The sequence below is a fragment of the Heteronotia binoei genome, chromosome 2 (genome assembly GCF_032191835.1).
Source record: "Heteronotia binoei isolate CCM8104 ecotype False Entrance Well chromosome 2, APGP_CSIRO_Hbin_v1, whole genome shotgun sequence".
In the NCBI taxonomy this organism is placed as follows: Eukaryota; Metazoa; Chordata; class Lepidosauria; order Squamata; family Gekkonidae; genus Heteronotia; species Heteronotia binoei.
Genome location: NC_083224.1, coordinates 6415332 through 6438740, shown reverse-complemented (window position 1 = coordinate 6438740; position 23409 = coordinate 6415332). Strand labels below are relative to the sequence as shown.

The following is a 23409-nucleotide window of genomic DNA, read 5'->3' as shown; positions in this document are numbered from 1 at the left end:
TTCGACCTACGCTCCATGTTTCATAGAAGAAGAATTGCAGATTTATACCCCGCCCTTCTCTCTGAATCAGAGACTCAGAGCAGCTTCCAATCTCCTATGTCTTCTCCCCCCGACAATGGACACACCCTGTGAGGTGGGTGGGGCTGGAGAGGGCTCTCACAGCAGCTGCCCTTTCAAGGACAACCTCTGCCAGAGCTCTGGCTGACCCAAGGCCATTCCAGTAGCTGCAAGTGGAGGAGTGGAGAATCAAACCTGGTTCTCCCAGATAAGAGAGGTCTGGCTGACCCAAGGCCATTCCAGCAGCTGCAAGTGGAGGAGTGGGGAATCAAACCTGGTTCTCCCAGATAAGAGAGCTCTGGCTGACCCAAGGCCATTCCAGTAGCTGCAAGTGGAGGAGTGGGGAATCAAACCTGGTTCTCCCAGATAAGAGAGGTCTGGCTGACCCAAGGCCATTCCAGCAGCTGCAAGTGGAGGAGTGGGGAATCAAACCTGGTTCTCCCAGATAAGAGAGCTCTGGCTGACCCAAGGCCATTCCAGCAGCTGCAAGCGGAGGAGGGGGGAATCAAACCTGGTTCTCCCAGATAAGAGAGCTCTGGCTGACCCAAGGCCATTCCAGTAGCTGCAAGTGGAGGAGTGGGGAATCCAACCTGGTTCTCCCAGATAAGAGAGGTCTGGCTGACCCAAGGCCATTCCAGCAGCTGCAAGTGGAGGAGTGGGGAATCAAACCTGGTTCTCCCAGATAAGAGAGGTCTGGCTGACCCAAGGCCATTCCAGCAGCTGCAAGCGGAGGAGGGGGGAATCAAACCCAGTTCTCCCAGATAAGAGAGCTCTGGCTGCCCCAAGGCCATTCCAGCAGCTGCAAGTGGAGGAGCGGGGAATCAAACCTGGTTCTCCCAGATAAGAGAGCTCTGGCTGCCCCAAGGCCATTCCAGCAGCTGCAAGTGGAGGAGTGGGGAATCAAACCCGGTTCTCCCAGATAAGAGTCCGCACACTTCGCCACTACACCAAACTGGCTCTAATCCCAACACTCCTAGAAACATCTGTAGTTAAAATACTTTAAAGTAGCCTGTGGAGATTTCAGGGAAGAGAAAGAGGGAATGTGGTGGAAGGGAAAAGTCCCTGCAGGTTCCCACTTGTTCTTAAATAGTCCCCAAATCTCTTTTTTTACTAGTTTAGTAACGTAAAGCAAAATGTTCTAGCTCCAAAGCACGTAGGTGTCTTCTCTGCCAACCATGCCTCATTTGGGACAGAAGCTCACAGGAGCATTGCTCCGGAATCAAAGAGCCTCGTGGTGCAGAGTGGTAAAGCTGCAGTACTGCAGTCGGAGCCCTCTGCTCACGACCTGAGTTTGATCCCAGCGGAAGCTGGTTCAGGTAGCCGGCTCCAAGTCAACTCAGCCTTCCATCCTTCCAAGGTTGGTCAAAGGAGTACCCAGCTTGCTGGGAGGAAAGTGTAGATGACTAGGGAAGGCAATGGCAAGGAAGGAAAGGTCCCCTGTGCAAGCACCAGTCGTTTCCGACTCTGGGGTGACGTTGCTTTCACAACGTTTTCACGGCAGACTTTTGACGGGGTGGTTTGGCCTTGCCTTCCCCAGTCATCTACACTTTCCTCCAAGCAAGCTGGGTGCTCATTTTACTGACCTCGGAAGGATGGAAGGCTGAGAACCTCGAGCCGGCTACCTGAAAACCCAGCTTCCGCCGGGGATTGAACTCGGGTCATGAGCAGAGCTTAGGACTGCAGTACTGCAGCTTTAACGCTCTGCGCCACGGGGCTCTTCAGGCAACGGCAAACCACCCAGTGAAAACGTTGTGAAAGCAACGTCACCACAGAGTTGGAAACGACTGGTGCTTTCTTTCACAACAAAACCTTTACCTTTTTTTTAAAGACTTGACAAACTTTCTACTATTTTCCCCCACAAAAAAAAAGGAAGGGGGGGAAATAACCAACACATACCAAGCAGACCGATGGAAATTTTATCACGCTCCCATAGGAGGAAGTAATTTTAAAAAGTACGATGGGAGTAACTTTTTTTATGACAATTATAATTCAGGAAATATTTTAAGGTGGATGCTGAGCTGATAAAATTTAGTATGCCTTCCGGTAATGTCAGGGGTGTGTGGCATAGGCAAACAGGGTTGCTAAGTCCAATTTAAGAAATATCTGGGGACTTTGGGGGTGGAGCCAGGAGACATGGGGGGGTGGAGCCAGGAGAAAGAGTGTGACCAGCATAATTGAACTCCAAAGGGAGTTCATGCCATCACATATAAAAGGGGACTGTATTTCCTTTCTTCCATATGAAATAATGAAGAATAGGGGTAGAAGAAGATAAGAAGATATTGGATTTATATCCCAACCTCCACTCCGAAGAGTCTCAGAGTGGCTCACAATCTCCTTTCCCTTCCTCCCCCACAACAGACACCCTGTGAGGTGAGTGGAGCTGAGAGGACTCTCACAGCAGCTTCCCTTTCAAGGACAACTCCTGCCAGAGCTATGGCTGACCCAAGGCCATGCTAGCAGGTGCAAGTGGAGGGGTGGGGAATCCAACCCGGTTCTCCCAGATAAGAGAGCTCTGGCTGACCCAAGGCCATGCTAGCAGGTGCAAGTGGAGGGGTGGGGAATCGAACCCGGTTCTCCCAGATAAGAGAGCTATGGCTGACCCAAGGCCATTCCAGCAGGTGCAAGTGAAGGAGTGGGGGATCAAACCCAGTTCTCCCAGATAAGAGAGCTCTGGCTGACCCAAGGCCATTCCAGCAGCCGCAAGTGGAGGAATGGGGAATCAGACCCGGTTCTCCCAGATAAGAGAGCTCTGGCTGACCCAAGGCCATTCCAGCAGCTGCAAGTGGAGGAATGGGGAATCAAACCCGGTTCTCCCAGATAAGAGAGCTACGGCTGACCCAAGGCCATTCCAGCAGGTGCAAGTGAAGGAGTGGGGGATCAAACCCGGTTCTCCCAGATAAGAGAGCTACGGCTGACCCAAGGCCATTCCAGCAGGTGCAAGTGAAGGAGTGGGGGATCAAACCCAGTTCTCCCAGATAAGAGAGCTCTGGCTGACCCAAGGCCATTCCAGCAGCCGCAAGTGGAGGAATGGGGAATCAGACCCGGTTCTCCCAGATAAGAGAGCTCTGGCTGACCCAAGGCCATTCCAGCAGCTGCAAGTGGAGGAGTGGGGAATCAAACCCGGTTCTCCCAGATAAGAGAGCTACGGCTGACCCAAGGCCATTCCAGCAGGTGCAAGTGAAGGAGTGGGGGATCAAACCCGGTTCTCCCAGATAAGAGTCCGCACACTTAACCGCTACACCAAACTGGCTCTCCTGGTACCTTCTTTTGGGGCTCATAGAATTGGACCACCTTGTCCAATCGTTTTGAAACTTGGAGAGCATTTTGGGGAGAGGTACTGGGTGCTATGTTGAAAATCTGGTGCCTCTGCCTCAAAAAAACAGCCCCTCCACAAGCCCCACATACCCCTGGATCAATTCTCCATTATTTCCAATGGGTATAAGTCTCCATAGGGAATAATAGAGTTCCCAGCGGACATTTCCTTCCCCTCCCCCCGCTTTCTGATGACCCTGAAGCGGGGGGAGGGCCTCCAATCTGAGGGTATCCCCTGCCTCCACCTGCGGATTGGCAACCCTATATGCAAGTGACTTTTGCTAATAAGCTCTGGCGCCTCTTTTTCTACTAAATGACCCCTTTGCTGCGAACCACAGCAGCTTGCCTCTCTCCTCCTTCAAATTAAAGGCAGCAGTTCAGGAAAGATGTCAGTGCTGTCTGTCTGTCTGGCATGACCCGGCCAGATTCAGTTCACTGTTTCAGAGACACCAGCAGAAAAGCCAAACCCAGTGTCATGATCTTGGGCCTAATGAGGCCTACAGGCTCCAGAGAAGCCTGCCTGGGAGTTACTTAGGGTTGCCAAGTCCAATTCAAGAAATATCTGGGGGCGGAGCCAGGAGACGTTAGGGGTGGAGCCAAGATCAAGGCTGTGACACGCATCATTGAACTCCAAAGGGAGTTCTGGCCATCACATTGAAAGGGACGGCACACCTTTTCAATGCCTTCCTTCCATAGGAAATAATGAAGGATAGGGGCACCTTCTTTTGGGGCTCATAGAATTGGACCCCCTGGTCCAATCTTTTTGAAACTTGGTGGGTATTTTGGAGAGAGGCATTAGATGCTATACTGAAAATTTGGTGCCTCTACTCCCCAAAACAGCCCCCCCCAGAGCCCCAGAAACCCGCGGATCAATTCTCCATGATTTTCTATGGGAATAAATCTCCATAGGCAATAACAAAGTTCCCAGCAGACATTTCCCTCCCCTCCCCCCGCTTTCTTACAACCCTGAAGCGGGGGGAGGGCCTCCAAACCGGGGGATCCCCTGCCCCCACCTGGGGATTGGCAACCCTAGAGTTACTAAAGAAAGCCTACATTTCCCAGAATCCCCTCTGTCCCTCTGATTTGGGTGGCAAGGTTTTGGAGAGAAACTAGCCCAGAGAGGGGTGGGACCTGGGAAGAGAGCACAAAAGGGTCAAGCACAGACAGGGTGAGTTCTCTTTGGGAAAGGCTGCAGGAAGGAGAGCAGCAGGAGAGATCCCTTACCCAAGGGGGTGAGTTTTGGTATTAGAGGTAGGGAATGTTTAGCTAAATGCATAGGACTGCCAAGCCCCCGGGCCAGGCAGGGTTCTCCTGCCCTGGAGGTTCCCAACCCACCAGCCCACATTGGGCCAGCGGGGGGAACCTCCCCTGACGTCACTGGTGTGATGACGTCACTTGCGAGTGACGTCATCGCACTGGCGACATTGTGCGCAGTTGCTCTAGGCGTTTCCAGGAAAACTCTTGGTTTTCCCAGATGCTCTAGCAATTTGGGAGGACAAATCTCAATGGTACCTATTGTGCCATAGAGTTTTTCCTCCCAAATTGCTAGAGCGTCCAGAGAAACCATAGAGTTTTCCCGAAAATGCCTAGAGCACACGCGCGCGACATTGCCAGCGCAATGGCATCACTTCCGGGTGACATCATTGCATCACGCACATGCTTTGCGCTCGTGCAAAAGTCCCCCACCAGAGAACGCAGGGGACTTGGCACCCCAATAAATACTTTAGCTCTAGAGAAAAAGGCCCAGCAACGACTATATTATTTAAGACTCTTAAGATCACTACAACTGTCAGGGAGTCTGCTGGTTGCCTTTTATCGTAGTTCCATTGAGAGCATTCTATCTTATTGCCTCTGCGTGTGGTTTGGGAGCTGCACGGAAGCAGAGAGAAGGGTGCTCCAAAGAGTGATGGTGAGAGCACAGAAGATTTGTGGATGTTCTCTCCCCTCATTGGTGGATCTGTATGATATGGGATGTAGAAGGAAGATACAAATGATCTTAAGGGACCCTTCACATCCGGGCCACTTGCTATTTGAGATTTTACCGTCAGGTAGGCGATATAGAGTGTTGAAGGCAAAGACAAATAGATTCAAGGGCAGCTTCTATCCAAGTGCCGTGGTTAAGCTAAATGCAGGGTTATGAATGGTTATGCGTTTTTAGATGCATTTAAATGGTCTATGTATATGTCCTTTTGTGGGTGTTGATGTGTTGGTATGTTTGTGGAAGAGCACCTCATTTCATTGCTCTCATTTTCTTGAGAACAATGACAATAAATTTATCTATCTATCAATAAATGCGTCAGGGCTCCTGTTTATTTGCACCCACCTTTACTGTATATATATTTCACTGTTTTTACCCACTTTTTTGAGCACTGTAAATAACTTCTTGTTATACTGCTTGGGTCCTCATATCTCCTTGGTCAGTTAAAAGGTTTTTACTAACAAGGAAGAGACAGGGGTGGATGGGTTTAGACCCTTTCCAGAGTGGTGGCAGCCATAAAAATTAGAGGATTCTCTTACAAATATAAAGCATTTGCAGATGATATTGTATTCATAATAGAGAATCCGATTCAAGTGACACCGTTGTTATTAGCCAAGATAAAAGAATATGGAGAGATAGCAGGACTAGATATAAATAAAGAGAAGTCGAAATTTTTATGTAAAAATATGCAACCAAATAGACTGAAAGAATGACAGACTTTGACGAGATGGGAAGTTGCTACTAAAGTTAAATATCTTGGCTTAGAAATAACTATGAAGAAGATTGACTTGTTCAAAAATAATTATGAAAAGTTATGGTGTAAGATGGACAAAGATTTGTTGAAATGGAATAGACTTAACTTGTCCTTGCTGGGCAGGATAGCTGCAATTAAGATGAATATCTTGCCAAGAATAATGTATTTGTTTCAAACTATCCCGATTGTGAAAGACAGCAAACAATTCAATAAATGGCAAAAGAAGATTTCAGATTTTGTATGGGCTGGAAAGAAACCAAGAATTAAAATGAAGATTTTAATAGATGCTAAAGAAAGAGGTGGTTTTCAGCTCCCAGATTTAAGATTGTATCATGATGCAGTTTGCTTGACATGGATTAAAGATTGGATAATGCTGTTAGATAAAAAACCTTTACGGATAGAAGCTCATGGGAATAAATTCGGCTGGCACGCGTATCTGTATTATGGGAAAAATAAGATGGATGGTCTTTTTTCTCACCACTATATTAGAAATAGTTTATTAAATACTTGGATAAAATATAAGAAATATGGTGATGAGAGAAAGCCGCTTTGGATAGTGCCAGCAGAAGTGATAAAAATTACAGCTGAATCTGAAGAAGAAAGAGTGATGTCATATAATCAACTGCTCAAGATTCAAGGTGATAAAGTTGAATTAAAGTCTTTAGAAGAGTTAAACAACAAGTATGACTGGTTTCAAATGCAACAAATAAAAAGCTTGATGGAAAATGATATTAAATCTGATGGAATTAGACGTGAGCAAACAGAACTGGAAAGGGTTCTGCTTGGAGACAATGAAAAATTAATATCGAAAGTATATAAATTACTATTGAAATGGTCTACAGAAGAAGAAGTAGTAAAGTCTCAAATGGTCAAATGGGCAATCAATGTGAACAGAGAAATACAAATGGATACTTGGGAGTACCTTTGGAAGAACTCGATGAAGATATCAACTTGTCAAAATATTAAGAACTGTTTTAAGATGATGTATAGGTGGTATATGACTCCGAAAAAGCTGGCAAAAATGAGTAAAAAGATGTCGGATAGATGTTGGAAATGTAAAAATCATGAAGGTTCCTTTTTCCATATGTGGTGGACTTGTGAAAAAGCGAAAGAGTTTTGGCGGATGATACAACAAGAAATCTCCAAAGTTTTGGGCTATGACTTTAAGAAAGTTGCAGAGACTTTTTTGCTCGGATTACAATTAGAAAAATTTCCAAAGGAAGATAGGACTTTAATTTGGTACTTGCTCACAGCTGCTAGGACATTGTATGCGCAGCTGTGGCAACAAGAAAAAATACCAGAGAAATGGGACTGGATTGTGAAAGTTATGTCGTGGAGTGAGATGGATAAATTAACAAGAATCTTAAGAGACTATGATTTAGATGTATTTAAAAAGGAGTGGAAAAAATTTACAGGATATATAGAGCGAGAACGGAATCTAAAAAGTCATTGGACAATTTTTTAGTACGAATTAAAAAAAAAAAGCATTGAACTTTGATTGGTTAGGGGTACCTTTACAATTGAACTTAAATATATAACTTCGGGGAAGTCTAGCAATGGAGGGAGGGGGGATTGAAATATCATATGGGTTAGAGATAGAACAAAATATAACTAAATATTGTAACCATATGTTATTAATAAATTGTTAAAACACAGAGTGGTGGCAGCCAGTAGAAGGCCCCTGCTGTATGACACCCAGCTCTTAAGGATTTGTGTCATGTTTTTGTTTTAATCTCCAGGGCCAGGAGCATGGGTTTCTTGGCGCAACCTGCTGACCTACCACCTCGCCGATGTGCAGCTCTTGGGGACTGCCTTACAGTGATTCGTCTCCTTTCTCTGAGATCGAGGGTGGAGCTAGAGGAAAGGGTGTCACCGCGATACCTTCTGGTATGTGGGGTCCCCAATGTTATTTAACATCTTTATGTGTCCCCTTGCCCAGCTGGGCTCGGGTATCATCAGTCTGTTAATGAACCGGGTATCATTAGGGGCTCGGGTATCATCAGTCTGTTAATGGGCTCGGGTATCATCAGTCTGTTAATGAATTCCACCTTGGAGGTTTTGGACAGGGGACTGGAGGCCATGGTTGGTTGGTTGAACCAAAGCTAGCAGAAGTTAAATCCATTGAAGATGGAGATCCTCTGGTTGGGTGGGGGAGATGCAGGACTGGAATGCCAAATTCCGGTTCTTGATAGTGTTCTGTTAACATCTGGAGCAACCGTCAAGAGCCTGGGTGTGATCCTGGATATCGCTTTGTCTGTGGAGGCCCAGGTCACAAAGGTAATTAAACTGGCATTTTACCACCTATGCCAGCTTAAACCAGGGTTGCCATGTCTCTCCTCCACAGTGGTGGGAGACTGTTTCTTGCAAGTGCACGGTGCAATGACGTAACCTGGAAGTGACATCATCGTGCTGGGGATGCTCTAGGATTCACGATAAAACTCTAGGATTTGCTGTAAAACTATGGTACCATAGAGTTTATATGGTACCAATAGAAGAAGAAGAATTACAGATTTACACCCTACCCTTCTCCCTGAATCAGAGACTCAGAGCAGCTTACAATCTCCTATATCTTCCTCCCCCACAACAGACACCCTGTGAGGAGGATAGGGCTGAGAGGGCTCCGACAGCAGCTGCCCTTTCAAGGACAACTCCTGCGATAGCTATGGCTAACCCAAGGCCATTCCAGCAGATACAAGTGGAGGAGTGGGGAATCAAACCCGGTTCTCCCAGATAAGAGTCCGCCCACTTCACCACTACACCAAACTGGCTCCTAGAGTTTATATGGTACCATAGAGTTTTTACCACGGGTCCTAGAGCATCCCTGGCTCAGCGTCCCCACTGTGATAATGTCACTTCTGGGTAACATCCTCATGTTAGTTAGTCCCTTTCCTGTCTCCATCTGACCTAGCCACAAAGGTGCATTTAACAATCACCTCCAGATTGGACTACAAAAACAGGGAAATAACCAGAACATATAAAGCAGATAGATGGAAGTCTTCATCCTGCCACTGTGGCCACATAGGCGGAAGTAATTTAAAAAGTATGATGGGAGTCAGGTTGTTGTTATGACAATTGTAATTCAAGAAGCATTTGAAGGTAGGTGCTGAGCTACTATGATTTTATGCAGAGTTTTATTCGCGCTAAAAGCTTTTGTGTGAAATTCCAGTCCACTGAAAGCCATCGCTGCGTCCAGATGGGCAGTTTGAGGTGACACAGGGATGGCCCCCAGACAGGTTAAAAATCAAATCTAGACATGAACATCTGGAGACCTTCCCGCTCCCGTACTCAGCTCGTCCTACAGCATAGTTGAAGTGTCTGAAAAAGCTACCAGGGCATTTCCCTGCCGCCTTTCCTGGAGGTGTGAAAAGCCCGGGAATGCCTGGGAAGCGCTGCCCAAGAGCATGAGTGGTCTAACTGCTCTGATCACTCCTCCAGAGACCGTGTGGCCTGTCCCTGTCTCGGCAGCGGGCCGTGCGCCATCTAACCACCCCCACGGCGTTTCCCCTTCTGCCGGCTTGGTGTAGTGGTGAAGTGCGCAGACTCTAATCTGGGAGAACCGGGTTGGATTCCCCATTCCTCCGCTTGCACCTGCTGGAATGGCCGTGGGCCAGCCATAGCTCTCGCAGAGTTGTCTGTGAAAGGGCAGTTTCTGTCAGAGCTCTCTCTGCCCCACCCAATTCACAGGGTGTCTGTTGCGGGGGAGGCAGTAAGGTAGAGGAGATTGTAAGCCACTCTGAGATACAGAGCGTAGGGCAGGGATAAATCCAATGTCGTCTTCTGGTGCTATTAGGGTTGCCAATCCCCAGGTGGGGGCAGGGGATCTCCTGGTTTGGAGACCCTCCCCCCGCTTCAGGGTCATCAGAAAGCGGGGCGAGGGGAGGGAAATGCCTGCTGGGAACTCTGTTATTCCCTATAGAGATTTATTCCCATAGAAAATAATGGAGAATTGATCCGCGGGTATCTGGGGCTCTGGGGGGGCTGTGTTTTGAGGTAGAGGCACCAAATTTTCAGTATAGGATCTAGAGCCTCTCCCCAAAATATTCCCCAAGTTTCAAAACGATTGGACCAGGGGGTCCAATTCTATGAGCCCCAAAAGAAGGTGCCCCTTTCCTTCATTATTTCCCATGGAAGGAAGGCATTGAAAAGGTGTGCCGTCCCTTTCAATGTGATGACCAGGACTCCCTTTGGAGTTCAATGATGCTTGTCACAGCCTCGATCTTGGCTCCACCCCTAATGTCTCCTGGCCCCACCCCCAAAGTCCCCAGATATTTCTTAAATTGGACTGGGCAACCCTAGGTACTACTTTGGGATGGGAGACTGCCGCCCCAAGCTGCCTGTCTAGACCCAGCCCCCTGTGTGGTAGAATGTGTCTACTCTGGCTTGGAGGCCCTATTCTGCCCTGCCTTCCTGGGTTTTTCCTGGAGAAGCTTTTCTTCTGCTTTTGGGTGGCCTGTCTCCACCCCCGTGATCTTTGTACAAAAGCACCCACTGGGAGGGTCAGGGCTTCCAGCTTCCCTTCCATGTCCTTCGGCCCGGCCTCTGGGTCTCCTGCTGCTTATTTCCTGGCCACCCTGGAGACAGTTTAATAACTTGGGAGCCCCGGGAGGAAGAGCCCCGGGCCGACTGTCGGCCTCCCCCTGGGACTAGAGTTGCCAAGCCCAATTCAAGAAATATCTGGGGACTTTGGGGGGGGGGGGGGGTGGAGCCCAGGAGACTTTGGGGGTGGAGCCAGGAGCAAGGCGGAACGTCAGCGTAATTGAACACAAGCATCGTTGAACTCCACAGGAAGTTTCGGCCATCGCATTGAAAGGGACGGCACACCTTTTAAATGCCTTTCCTCCGTTTGGAATAATGACGGGTGGGGCACCTCCTTTTAGGGTTCAGAGAATCGGACCCCTTGGTCCAATCCTTTTGAAACTTGGGAGGTATTTTAGGGAAAGGCATTGGATGCTATCTCAAAAAACAGCCCCCCCCCCACCAGAGCCCCAGATACCTGCAGATCAATTCTCCATTATTCTTTATGGGAATCAGTCTTCGTAGGGAATAATGGAGTGCTCGGCAGACGTTGCCCTCCCCGCCTCCCGCTTTCTGAGGACCCTGAAATGGGGAGAGGGCCTCCAAACTGGGGGATCCCCTGCCCCCACTTGGGGATTAAACAAAACCGGAAAACCGCGGTGTACTGATGAGAAACACCTGAAATAAACCACTGTGCTATTTATGCATTGCAAAGAATTGCTCCACAGATATTTCTTATATCTTATGCACGTATTCGTCTATTCGCGTGAGCTTTTGCCTTAAGCGCGGGTTCCGGAACGTAAGAAAAGCGGCATGTAGAAGGGTGAACGAAACACGTACTGAACCTAGGACCCGCGTCGCTGCATCTGTTGGATTTTGGACTGCTACCAAGGTGGCCGCCTACTTGGCCTACTCCTACGCGCCGTCCCTGCTCAGAGGGCTTCTTTCAGCCCCCCGAGCAACTGGCTGTCATCTGCTTCCTTCCCCCTTTCTCTTGTTTCCATCTGCGTAGCAGCTTGCTTTGCGAGGCTTAGAACATAAGAACATAAGACAAGCCCTGTTGGATCAGGCCAGTGGCCCATCCAGTCCAACACTCTGTCACATAAGAACATAAGAGAAGCCATGTTGGATCAGGTCAGTGGCCCATCCAGTCCAACACTCTGTCACATAAGAACATAAGAGAAGCCATGTTGGATCAGGTCAGTGGCCCATCCAGTCCAACACTCTGTGTCACATGAGAACATAAGAGAAGCCATGTTGGATCAGGTCAGTGGCCCATCCAGTCCAACACTCTGTCACATAAGAACATAAGAGAAGCCATGTTGGATCAGGTCAGTGGCCCATCCAGTCCAACACTCTGTGTCACATAAGAACATAAGAGAAGCCATGTTGGATCAGGTCAGTGGCCCATCCAGTCCAACACTCTGTGTCACATAAGAACATAAGAGAAGCCATGTTGGATCAGGTCAGTGGCCCATCCAGTCCAACACTCTGTCACATAAGAACATAAGAGAAGCCATGTTGGATCAGGTCAGTGGCCCATCCAGTCCAACACTCTGTCACATAAGAACATAAGAGAAGCCATGTTGGATCAGGTCAGTGGCCCATCCAGTCCAACACTCTGTGTCACATGAGAACATAAGAGAAGCCATGTTGGATCAGGTCAGTGGCCCATCCAGTCCAACACTCTGTCACATAAGAACATAAGAGAAGCCATGTTGGATCAGGTCAGTGGCCCATCCAGTCCAACACTCTGTGTCACATAAGAACATAAGAGAAGCCATGTTGGATCAGGTCAGTGGCCCATCCAGTCCAACACTCTGTGTCACATGAGAACATAAGAGAAGCCCTGTTGGATCAGGCCAGTGGCCCCTCCAGTCCAACACTCTATGTCACATGAGAACATAAGAGAAGCCCTGTTGGATCAGGCCAATGGCCCCTCCAGTCCAACACTGTGTGTCACATGAGAACATAAGAGAAGCCCTGTTGGATCAGGCCAGTGGCCCCTCCAGTCCAACACTCTGTGTCACATGAGAACATAAGAGAAGCCCTGTTGGATCAGGCCAGTGGCCCCTCCAGTCCAACACTCTGTGTCACATAAGAACAGAAGAGAAGCCCTGTTGGATCAGGCCAGTGGCCCCTCCAGTCCAACACTCTGTGTCACATGAGAACATAAGAGAAGCCCTGTTGGATCAGGCCAGTGGCCCCTCCAGTCCAACACTCTGTGTCACATGAGAACATAAGACAAGCCCTGTTGGATCAGGCCAGTGGCCCCTCCAGTCCAACACTCTGTGTCATATGAGAACATAAGAGAAGCCCTGTTGGATCAGGCCAGTGGCCCCTCCAGTCCAACACTCTGTGTCACATGAGAACATAAGAGAAGCCATGTTGGATCAGGCCAGTGGCCCCTCCAGTCCAACACTCTGTGTCACATAAGAACATAAGAGAAGCCATGTTGGATCAGGCCAGTGGCCCGTCCAGTCCAACACTCTGTGTCACATAAGAACATAAGAGAAGCCATGTTGGATCAGGCCAGTGGCCCCTCCAGTCCAACACTCTGTGTCACATAAGAACATAAGAGAAGCCATGTTGGATCAGGCCACTAGCCCCTCCAGTCCAACACTCTGTGTCACATAAGAACATAAGAGAAGCCATGTTGGATCAGGCCAATGGCCCATCCAGTCCAACACTCTGTGTCACACAGTGGCAAAAAATTTTTATATATACACACACACTGTGGCTAATAGCCACTGATGGACCTGTGCTCCATATTTTTATCTAAACCCCTCTTGAAGGTGGCTATACTTGTGGCCGCCACCACCTCGTGTGGCAGTGAATTCCACATGTTAATCACCCTTATAAGAACATAAGAGAAGGCTTGCTGAACCGCACAGGAGCTTCAGAGCAAAGCCTCTATTTTCTCGATTGGCTGAGGCTCCTCCCTTAGGGAGGAAGAGGGGAGGGGGGAGCTTGCTTTGTCAGGCTCTCTCAATCGCACTGCAGAGCTACTGAGCCAAGCCTCTCTTCCTCGACTACCTCTTTTTTGGAGAAGGCACAGACTGAAGGGCTTGTTTTAAATAAGCAACGAAAGGTTATCAACGTGGGATAATCCTAAAATTTATCTAAAAAAAAGGAATAACATTCAGCGGGAAGTGGGGCTTGAACACACAACCCTCAGATTAGGTTGCCCCTAGTGACTGGGGGTGAATGACAAACAGGATGTGAAAATGAGAGCAATAGTGCCACCTAGTGGATGAAGCACATCAAAACATCCTCCAATGTAAAGCTCTTCCCATAACCGTAGCGAAAACGTGGAATGTAGATGCCGCAAAACAATCTGGATTTCTATAAGGCGATTTCAGTGCTCAGGAAATCATCCTCAAACAGGAATGCAGAATCAGCCAATACTGACTTTGATGGACCGAGGGTCTGATTCAGTAGAAGGCAGCTCCATATGTTCATATGTCTAGTTTAAGTTTCATAGAATCATAGAGTTGGAAGGTACCTCTAGGGTCATCTAGTCCAACCCCCTGCACAATGCAGGAAACTCACAAACACCTCCCCGTAAACTCACAGGATCTTCATCGCTGTCAGATGACCATCTAGCCTGTGTTGAAAAACCTCCAAGGAAGGAGAGCCCACCACCTCCCGAGCGGAGGGATGGTGGCTCAGTGGTAGAGCATCTGCTTGGTAACCAGAAGGTTCCAGGTTCAATCCCTGGCATTCCAACTAAAAAGGGTCCAGGCAAGTAGGCATGAAAAACCTCTGCTTGAGACCCTAGAGAGCTGCTGCCAGTCTGAGTGGAGAAGACTGACTTTGATGGATCGAGGGTCTCATTCAGTATCTTGCAGCTTCATGCGTCTAGTCTAATTTTAGCAGAGGGACGGTAGCTCAGTGGTAGAGCATCTGCTTGGTGAGCAGAAGATCCCAGGTTCAATCCCCGGTATCTCCAACTAAGAAGTGTCCAGGCAAATAGGCGTGAAAAACCTCAGCTTGAGACCCTGGAGAGCAGGGGAGGGACGGTGGCTCAGTGGTAGAGCATCTGCTTGGTAAGAAGGAGGTCCCAGGTTCAGTCCCCGGCATCTCCAGCTAAAAAGGGTCCAGGCAAATAGGCGTGAAAAACCTCAGCTTGAGACCCTGGAGAGCAGGGGAGGGACAGTGGCTCAGTGGTAGAGCATCTGCTTGGTAAGCAGAAGGTCCCAGGTTCGATCCCCGGCATCTCCACCTAAAAAAAGGGTCCAGGCAAAGAGGCATGAAAAACCTCAGCTTGAGACCCTGGAGAGCTGCTGCCAGTCTGAGTAGACAATATTAACTTTGATGGACCCAGGGGGGGTCTGATTCAGTAGAAGGCAGCTTCATATGTTCATATGTTTACTGGCATAGAGGAGAAAATGGAAGAAGTTATTGCAATTTAGGGGTCAGTACATTGTGGTGCGTCCCCAATTCCAGCCATGCTTGATGCTAAAGTGAATCGCCAAGTTAGGCCGGAAGATATTAGAAGTAAAGAAAGAAAAAAAAAAGAGTTGGAGTGTTTTCCAAGAGAAGCAATCACAGGGCAAATAGAAGAAGAAGAAGATGATATTGGATTTATATCCCGCCCTCCACTCCGAGGAGTCTCAGAGCGGCTCACAATCTCCTTTCCCTTCCTCCCCCACAACAGACACCTTGTGAGGTAGATGAAGATATTGGATTTATATCCCGCCCTCCACTCTGAAGAGTCTCAGAACGGCTCACAATCTCCTTTCCCTTCCTCCCCCACAACAGACACCCTGTGAGGTAGATGAAGATATTGGATTTATATCCCGCCCTCCACTCCGAGGAGTCTCAGAACAGCTCACAATCTCCTTTCCCTTCCTCCCCCACAACAGACACCCTGTGAGGTAGATGAAGATATTGGATTTATATCCCGCCCTCCACTCCAAAGAGTCTCAGAGCGGCTCACAATCTCCTTTCCCTTCCTCCCCCACAACAGACACCTTGTGAGGTAGATGAAGATATTGGATTTATATCCCGCCCTCCACTCCAAAGAGTCTCAGAACGGCTCACAATCTCCTTTCCCTTCCTCCCCCACAACAGACACCCTGTGAGGTAGATGAAGATATTGGATTTATATCCCACCCTCCACTCCGAAGAGTCTCAGAACGGCTCACAATCGCCTTTCCCTTCCTCCCCCACAACAGACACCCTGTGAGGTGGGTGGGGCTGGAGAGGGCTCTCACAGCAGCTGCCCTTTCAAGGACAACCTCTGCCAGAGCTCTGGCTGACCCGAGGCCATTCCAGCAGGTGCAAGTGGAGAAGTGGGGAATCAAACCCGGTTCTCCCAGATAAGAGTCCGCACACTTCACCACTACACCAAACTGGCTCTTGTAGATTGAGGCTACAAGGGTGAAGAAACCAGCAAGGCCGGAGGCAGCAGAAAACTTTCCTTGTGGAACAAGAAACGGGACAGAAAGGCCTTACGGAAACAACTGACTTGGATTAAATTAGGCGCAGAGATTCTCTTGCTCTCCTTTCTCCCTGCTCGCGGAAGGGAAAGGGGAAGGTCCCCTGTGCAAGCACCAGTCTTCTGACTCCGGGGTGACGTTGCTTTCACAACGTTTTCGTGGCAGACTTTTTACGGGGCGCTTTGCCATTGTGCAGGCAGCCCCATGGCGCGGAACTGTAAAGTTGCAGTATTGCGGTCTGAACTCTCTGCTCACGACCTGAATTCGATTCCGGCGGAAGCTGGCTTCAGGTAGCTGGCTCGAGGTTGACTCATCCTCCCATCCTTCCGAGGTCGGTAAAATGAGGACCCAGCTTGCTGGGGGGAAAGTGCAGATGACTGGGGAAGGCAAGGGCGAACCACCCCGTAAAAAAATCTGCCGTGGAAACGTCGTGATGCAATGTCGCCCCAGAGTCGGAAACAACTGGTGCTTGCACAGGGGACCTTTCCTTTCCTTGCCATTGCCTTCCCCAGTCATCTACACTTTCCCCCCCAGCAAGCTGGGAACTCATTATACCGACCTCGGAAGGATGGAAGGCTGAGTCAACCTCGAGCCGGCTACCTGAAAACCCAGCTTCCACCGGGGATCGAACTCAGGTCGTGAGCAGAGCTTAGGCCTGCAGGAGTGCAGCTTGACCACTCTGCGCCACGGGGCTCTTGCTCACGGGAAGGATGGTGCAATCTCTCGGTGTCTCCTTGCACAGCGGCAAGCCAGTCATGGAACGCCCTCGAGATGTATCTCACAAAAGTAACACGCTACTTGCTCTGTAGAAGAACAAGCGCACAGAGAATGAATTGTCGATGCAAATAAGTTGTAATGGAACCGGAAGTCAGACGCAGGGCACGGGTTCCATCACTCCCATGCACATTACTCACAGAAGGAGAGTGTACCGGCTTGCTTTGCTGAAGGCAAAGAAAGCAGAAAGCCAAGTTCGGTTTAAGGTGTGGATCAATTAATTTGTTAAGCTCACAGAAGGTGTGATTCTTCAAAGAAAGATCAACAGCACCATCTATGCTGCTGAGGCAGCTTGTTAGGTGGTTTAGCTGTCACAAGATAGGAGGGTAAACACACACAAAAAGAGCGTAGAACCTTTTTATCTTCCCTTCTTTCTTTCTCCCCTGTTAGATTATTTCTTTGGGGCAAGGAAAAGAGCCAGAAACCAACTGGAGTAACACAAAGGAACTGCTTAGAATCAGGGAAGGCTCTGGGAAAGAAGAAAAGCAAAAGCCTTACAGCCCATAAGGAAGAGAACTGGAAAACGGCAACGTCAGCTGCCTTAGAGCCAGTAAGGAAGAGAACCAGGTTGCCAGAAACACCAGGGGCAAAAGAATAAGAGGCAAAAAAGTGATAGGTGTAATGGGAAAGGAATAAGAGCATAAGAGAAGGCATCCTGTCTGATACTAAGGGTCACACAGTGGCCAAAACCTAGGTACTGTCAGGAGGTCCACCAGCAGGGCCAGAACTCCAGAGGCCCCCCCGTTGTCCCCTCTCCCAAAGTACCAAGAATACAGAGTATCACGATCCCAACCATAAGAACAAAAGAGAAGCCGTGTTGTACCAGGCCAATGGCCCATCCAGTCTAACACTCTGTGTCACATAAGAACATAAGAGAAGCCATGTTGGATCAGGTGAATGGCTCATCCAGTCCAATACTCTGTGTCACATAAGAACAAAAGAGAAGCCGTGTTGTACCAAGCCAATGACCCATCCAGTCCAACACTCTGTGTCAGACGGGCCCAGTTCACTCAGCGTATTGAGTCCATGTTAAACTGACCCGGTTCTGTTCCAAATATCTTTGTCCTGGATATTATCGATCAGACTGCCACACTGCAATTCAAATAGCTCCGCGGTGAAACCATCTTCTGCCATCCACACGACAGCACCATGCAGTTCTTTTTGGTTAATATCGCAGCAGAACTATCCAGATGGAGAAAACTACGAGGTGAAACCGGACAGCTCAAAAAACACCACAAAGGAGCAGGTAACAAAATAATCCGGTTTGGAGAAGGATTGAGGGGGAAGGGGCAACGATTGACTACTGGTCGGCCACTTTTAATCCGGTAGGAAACAGCAATAGCAACTGATTAAACTGAGCATCTGAACAGGCCCACAGTGTCCCAAACCTAGGGGCGATCAGGAGGTCCACTAGTTGGCCAGAACTCCTGAAGCCCCCCCCCCATGTCGCTTCCCAAGCACCAAGAAAACAGAGCATCACTTGCCCCAGACAGAGTGTTCCAATAGCCACTCATGGACCTCTGCTCCATATGTTCATCCAGTTCTCTCTTGGCTTGATTTGATTAAATGAATTTCTACCTGTCCTTCCCACATGCAGGCTCCGGGCGGTTACAATATCTCACATTTAAGAATGAACAGTAAAACCAATTTTACACTCTAAAACCATTAACCCTTAAAACAAGGAGACGTTCTGAAACAATCGTTTATAAAGTCCCGGAACAGCATGACAACAGAAAGGAGCGGCCAGGCCTAGAAGAAGAACTACAGATTTATTCCCCGCCCTTCTCCCTGAATCAGAGAGAGAGGCTTACAATCTCCTTTATTTTCTTCCCCCACAACAGTCACCCTGTGAGGTGGATGGGGCTGAGAGGGCTCTCACAGCAGCTGCCCTTTCAAGGACAACCTCTGCCAGAGCTATGGCTGACCTAAGGTCATTCCAGCAGGCGCAAGTGGAGGAGTGGGGAATCAAACCTGGTTCTTCCAGATAAGAGTCCGTACACTTAACCACTACACTAAACTGGCTCTCATAAATTTTTCAGTTGCTACAGTTAATTGCTCTTAGATGGATTGAGAACAGGTATTGTAGTGCATTGACTCAGCATTAGAGATGTAAAATTTCCGGAAATTTTGAAGCTCGGAAAAAACCGAAAATTTTCAGAGAAATTGAAAAAAAAAATGCTACATTAGCACTTTCTTTTTTCTTTTCCAGACTGAAAGTCATTTTGTTGCTTTAGGAACATAAAATATGACTATGGACAATTTTACTTGGCGTGAAATGATCACAACTAGCATATTACAAATATTGTGTATCCGAACAGAATTTACTTTTTAAATAATATTTATTTGTAATTGTAACAAATGGAGCAACAATCTCCTGAATTGTTTCTAGTTTATGTGGAACAGACAAAAAATACCCCTCCACGAAACAATTTTTAAAAATCCAGAAGTAACAATTATTCGTATTTCCTCTCCACAGTATTACATAAAAAATAAAAAAACTCATTCTCTTAAACAAATTGAAGAGGGGGGGGAGTGTACAGAAGGGAGTGTAGGACTACGTTTCAGTGAATGGACACGACCTAGGACTTGCTTGTGCTCAGTGCACAGAAATTAGAATAATCTGATACCATACATATTTTTCAGAAATGATTTGGAAAATATTTGAACACCTTGACTTAAAATATTTCATTCATCATGTTAAAATAAAACATTCCATAATCTCCCCTCCCCCCACTTTTCCCCTCTTTTTTTCAATTTTTCGGAAAAAAAACAAAAAAGGCTTCAGGAGAAAAGATGGAAAAAACCCGAGGTTTTCCCAAAGTTTCCCGTTTTTTTTCCGGGCCTTCACATCTCTACTCAGCATTATAAAAGTCCATACAAAATAGAAAAAAGTCACCAAAACAAACAATACTTTAAATGACAAACAAGTTATCTTAATTTGATTTATACGAATACCTTCTCACACCATAAGAAATACACCAAGTACAGCTTTTAAAAAGTCTGTGACAGATAACTTCCGTAGTCCTGTGGTATACTGAAACAAACTGTCTCTTTAAACTGAAAAGTTTTTAAATGAATGCCACGCACGTAATGAAGGGAATAGACATTTCCAGTGTTCTGCTGGTGGTCGGTGAAGATTCCAAACCAATAGAAAAAGACAGCAATTCCACAGGAAAAGATCACAGGAGAGGAAGAGAGAACTTGCCAAATCTAGATCTTTGTGGCAGTTTCACAATCTTCGCCTGCTCTCTTTCTTTTGTACACAGTTTCTTTCACGGAGCCACAGTGTGCAATATTTTTAGATAGGTTCAATTCATACTTGACTCCGTGAAAGGAACGGTGTATAGCAACACTACCATTGCGCAGTGTTCATACACATACTGCACTTTGTACTTTGGAACAAACACCCCCCTGGGACTAAACAGGGATATTGGTTTTTTTTTAATCTTGTTACATAGGCTAAACCAATTCTCACCAAGAAGATGGACTCCTTTCTATGAATGGTTAAAGAAGTAATGGAAATGGGACTTTTTCATCGCGTTTAAAGGTGTTGAAACGTTATTCTTATACCTAGTTTAGAAGCTTACCACTTATGGGTTGAAAGAGAGCGAAGACCATTATTGTTTCAGGTAGTATATAATATTTTCTCATCCCTTCTTTCCCTTTCCCCTCACTGTTTTTACCCTTGATTATATACTTAACTGCAATAAAATTCTTTGACCAATTTTCACCAAGTATAGTTCGTTCGCGAAGTCAAGCCGAGAGAGAGATAGCTATATATCCACAGTATTCCAATGCATTTCTCTTTTAGAATAGTGTATCGGAATAATGTTCTTTGTATTGATATACTCAAATAAAATATATTGGCTGTTTATCTCTTTACATATACTAAACCCATCTTCCACTGTATTTTAATGTATTCTTTCTTTTCTAATGGCTAACTAGAATGATGTTTATAATTTATGTTACATGTTAAAAAGTAAATTAGGTGGACAGGAATAACTCTTGGAAAGACATGTCCTCAGTTTAACTCTAACTTGTAAGCAGTATAGCAATTAACAGACAGCATTTATTTCCTCATGACATTCTTCAATTCTGACATGTTACTCTTTTATTGGTTTCCCATGCAAATGCTATCCGGACCAAATCTTCTTTCAGTTTGTTAATTTCACTGTTTTGCCATTGGATTCTAACTTTGTACCACTTTGCGTTGTTAACCGCTGCCCACCAGCTATATGTAGCTCTACTCACTGAACCCCATTCAATTGTCTGATGAAGTACGCATGCATACGAAAGCTTACATCCTAAATAAAAGTTTGTTGGTCTTCAAGAGGCTACTGGACTCCTCCTTTGTTCTATTGCTTCAGACCAACATGGCTGCCCACCTGGATCTATGTGCTTAGTACCGTTATTATCCAACCACTGGATAATCACACCTGTACTTCTGAAGGTTGGATGTCCAACAAAGATGGAAGGTTTCATTCAATGACAACTCTCAAGAAAAATGGCAATTATCCTGCAAACTTGTCTGGGATAGCTTGGATATCACATAGCTCTCAACCCAGCATAAGATTATGGGACTCAAAATAATAGACAGTCCTTCAGGTGCAGTTTAAATATTTAGCAATCAGGCATTGCTGCATTTCTTCAAAATCAAAAGCCACACTTACCACCAACGTCCAAGTCCACTTTGTAATGAATATTGTGAGTGTGCATTGTTCCCAGGGTGAACTCCTGGATCCGATTCCCAAAGTCTGCGGCATCATTGAAGAAGAAAGAAGTCTGAACGTACCCACTGGCAAACACTCTGACGCCAACCGCTCCATTTTGATGAAAGATGAAATCCCAGATGTAGTCATAGTTACCCATTACAGAGATGGAACGGAAGACAAGAGCAGAATCTGCTAACGCTCCATAAAATGCAGAGAGTAAGTGCTCATAATGGCGTCGTACTGGAACCTCAGTGTTTTGTTCAAAAATGCAGATAGAGTTTTTGTGGGCTATAGGTTGTGAGGAATCATGGAAATAGTGCGCATCCAAAAAAGTCGCTAAATAAGGACAATCAACGCCCCGGATAAGGGTGAAAGCCCCTTTCCCAAGGCCATAGGCTAGGTCCATGTACCTGGTAAGCATCATCCCTGGACTATTGGACCCGTAGAGGGCAGACGCATCTTGCACACTTAATTCATAGACTATCCTCTTACCCTCAAACCTAACATCAAAGATACGTGGTCCTCTGTTGACTTCCATTCCAAAGGCAAAGCTCCAAGACATAAAGGTGACTTGGTTGTCTCTAATGCAGTAGCGTGGACCACGAGGTTCATATTGCAGAGGGCCTGGAAGCTCGGGTGGGGCCCTTGATTTCAATGATGAATAACCCCCATCTCGAGGAGCCTTCTTTACTTTGGCCACTTTAACTTTCCCCTCGTTGAATTGTCTTTCAAGGTCTTCCATGTCCCTAAAATATTGCCCATTATAGAACACATTCAGCACTTTCCACTCAGAAACATTCAAGCTTCTAACATCCACTTGCAGCTCCAATCCAACTGGATGCAAACAAACCCCAGAAACATTCTGGAAATGACCCATCCAGACTTTCCTGTCTCCAGATTTAAACCCCGGTGGCACAGCAAGGAGCTTCACAAGGTTGCTTCCATTATAATCTAATACCCTGAGCATAAAATCTGGAGCTTTAAGATATTCCTTGCTCAAGAGAATGTTGATTTCTCTTCGTTCACTTCCCATAAAAAATCTTCGATGATATGGCAGCTTCCCTCCATACTTTTGTATTGTGATATCTTGGTGATATCTTGGCTTTGGAAGAGGACCCACTACGTATTCAGTGATGTTTGGGTCCTCTTGGTATCCAAAGTGGACCACAGCCAGAGCTTCTCGTGTAGGTTTTCTCCCATAGCGATCCAGGAATTCCAGCACCTCTGCTTTGGGGGGAAGATGAAGAACAATGGAATAAATGCAGTTGTCCGATGGCTTGGCTCGAGCGGGTTCCACTAAAGGCGCTGCAAGGTTCTTCCATAAGTATTTCTTCACTTGTACCATCTCTTCCGGTGTTAGATCAGCAAAGATGAAGCTTTGTCCATCTTGGCCTCTGTCCTTCAAACATAAATCCTGCTGCTGGCTCTCACAAACGGGGGGCTTCTCTTGTCTCGTTCGGAATATCCAGCCTAAGATTAAAGCCATTGCTGTGCATATCGCTAGGAGCACACAAACCAATCTCATGTTCATAATCAGCATAGCTGAAAAACCAGGGGGTTTGTCAAGGAGTTAGGAGAATGCAGACTGAAGCAGTGTTCAGAGCGACAGATGAAGAAACCGACTGTATTAGGGGAGGAGACTCGTGTGAACGAGGTTCAAAGGAACAATTTTATTGCTTTTTTACGTACCTCCCATTTGGCATTTCTCGAAAGTTTTCTGCAAAGAAAGCAACAGGGCTTTTCTACGAACCCATTAGACAAGTTCAGGAGCACCTTGGAAGTAGTCATTTTACACAAATAGATAACATCCAAAGGACTCACATAGTATAGGTGAAACCAGCTTCCGGGAAAAATGGGCTTCTC

The 23409-nt window shown here is 46.9% G+C and overlaps 1 protein-coding gene across 1 annotated transcript in view; it reads right to left on the bottom strand.

The window, feature by feature from the left end:
• Positions 1 to 23083, bottom strand: part of LOC132567500 (membrane primary amine oxidase-like) — a 58338-nt gene extending 35255 nt beyond the window's left edge. The window contains exon 1 of the mRNA XM_060233177.1: positions 21505 to 23083. Within this exon, the coding sequence (XP_060089160.1) occupies positions 21505 to 23077 (1573 nt within the window). The 5' untranslated portion in view covers positions 23078 to 23083. The remainder of the gene's footprint in view (positions 1 to 21504) is intronic.
• Positions 23084 to 23409: the final 326 nt, after the last annotated feature.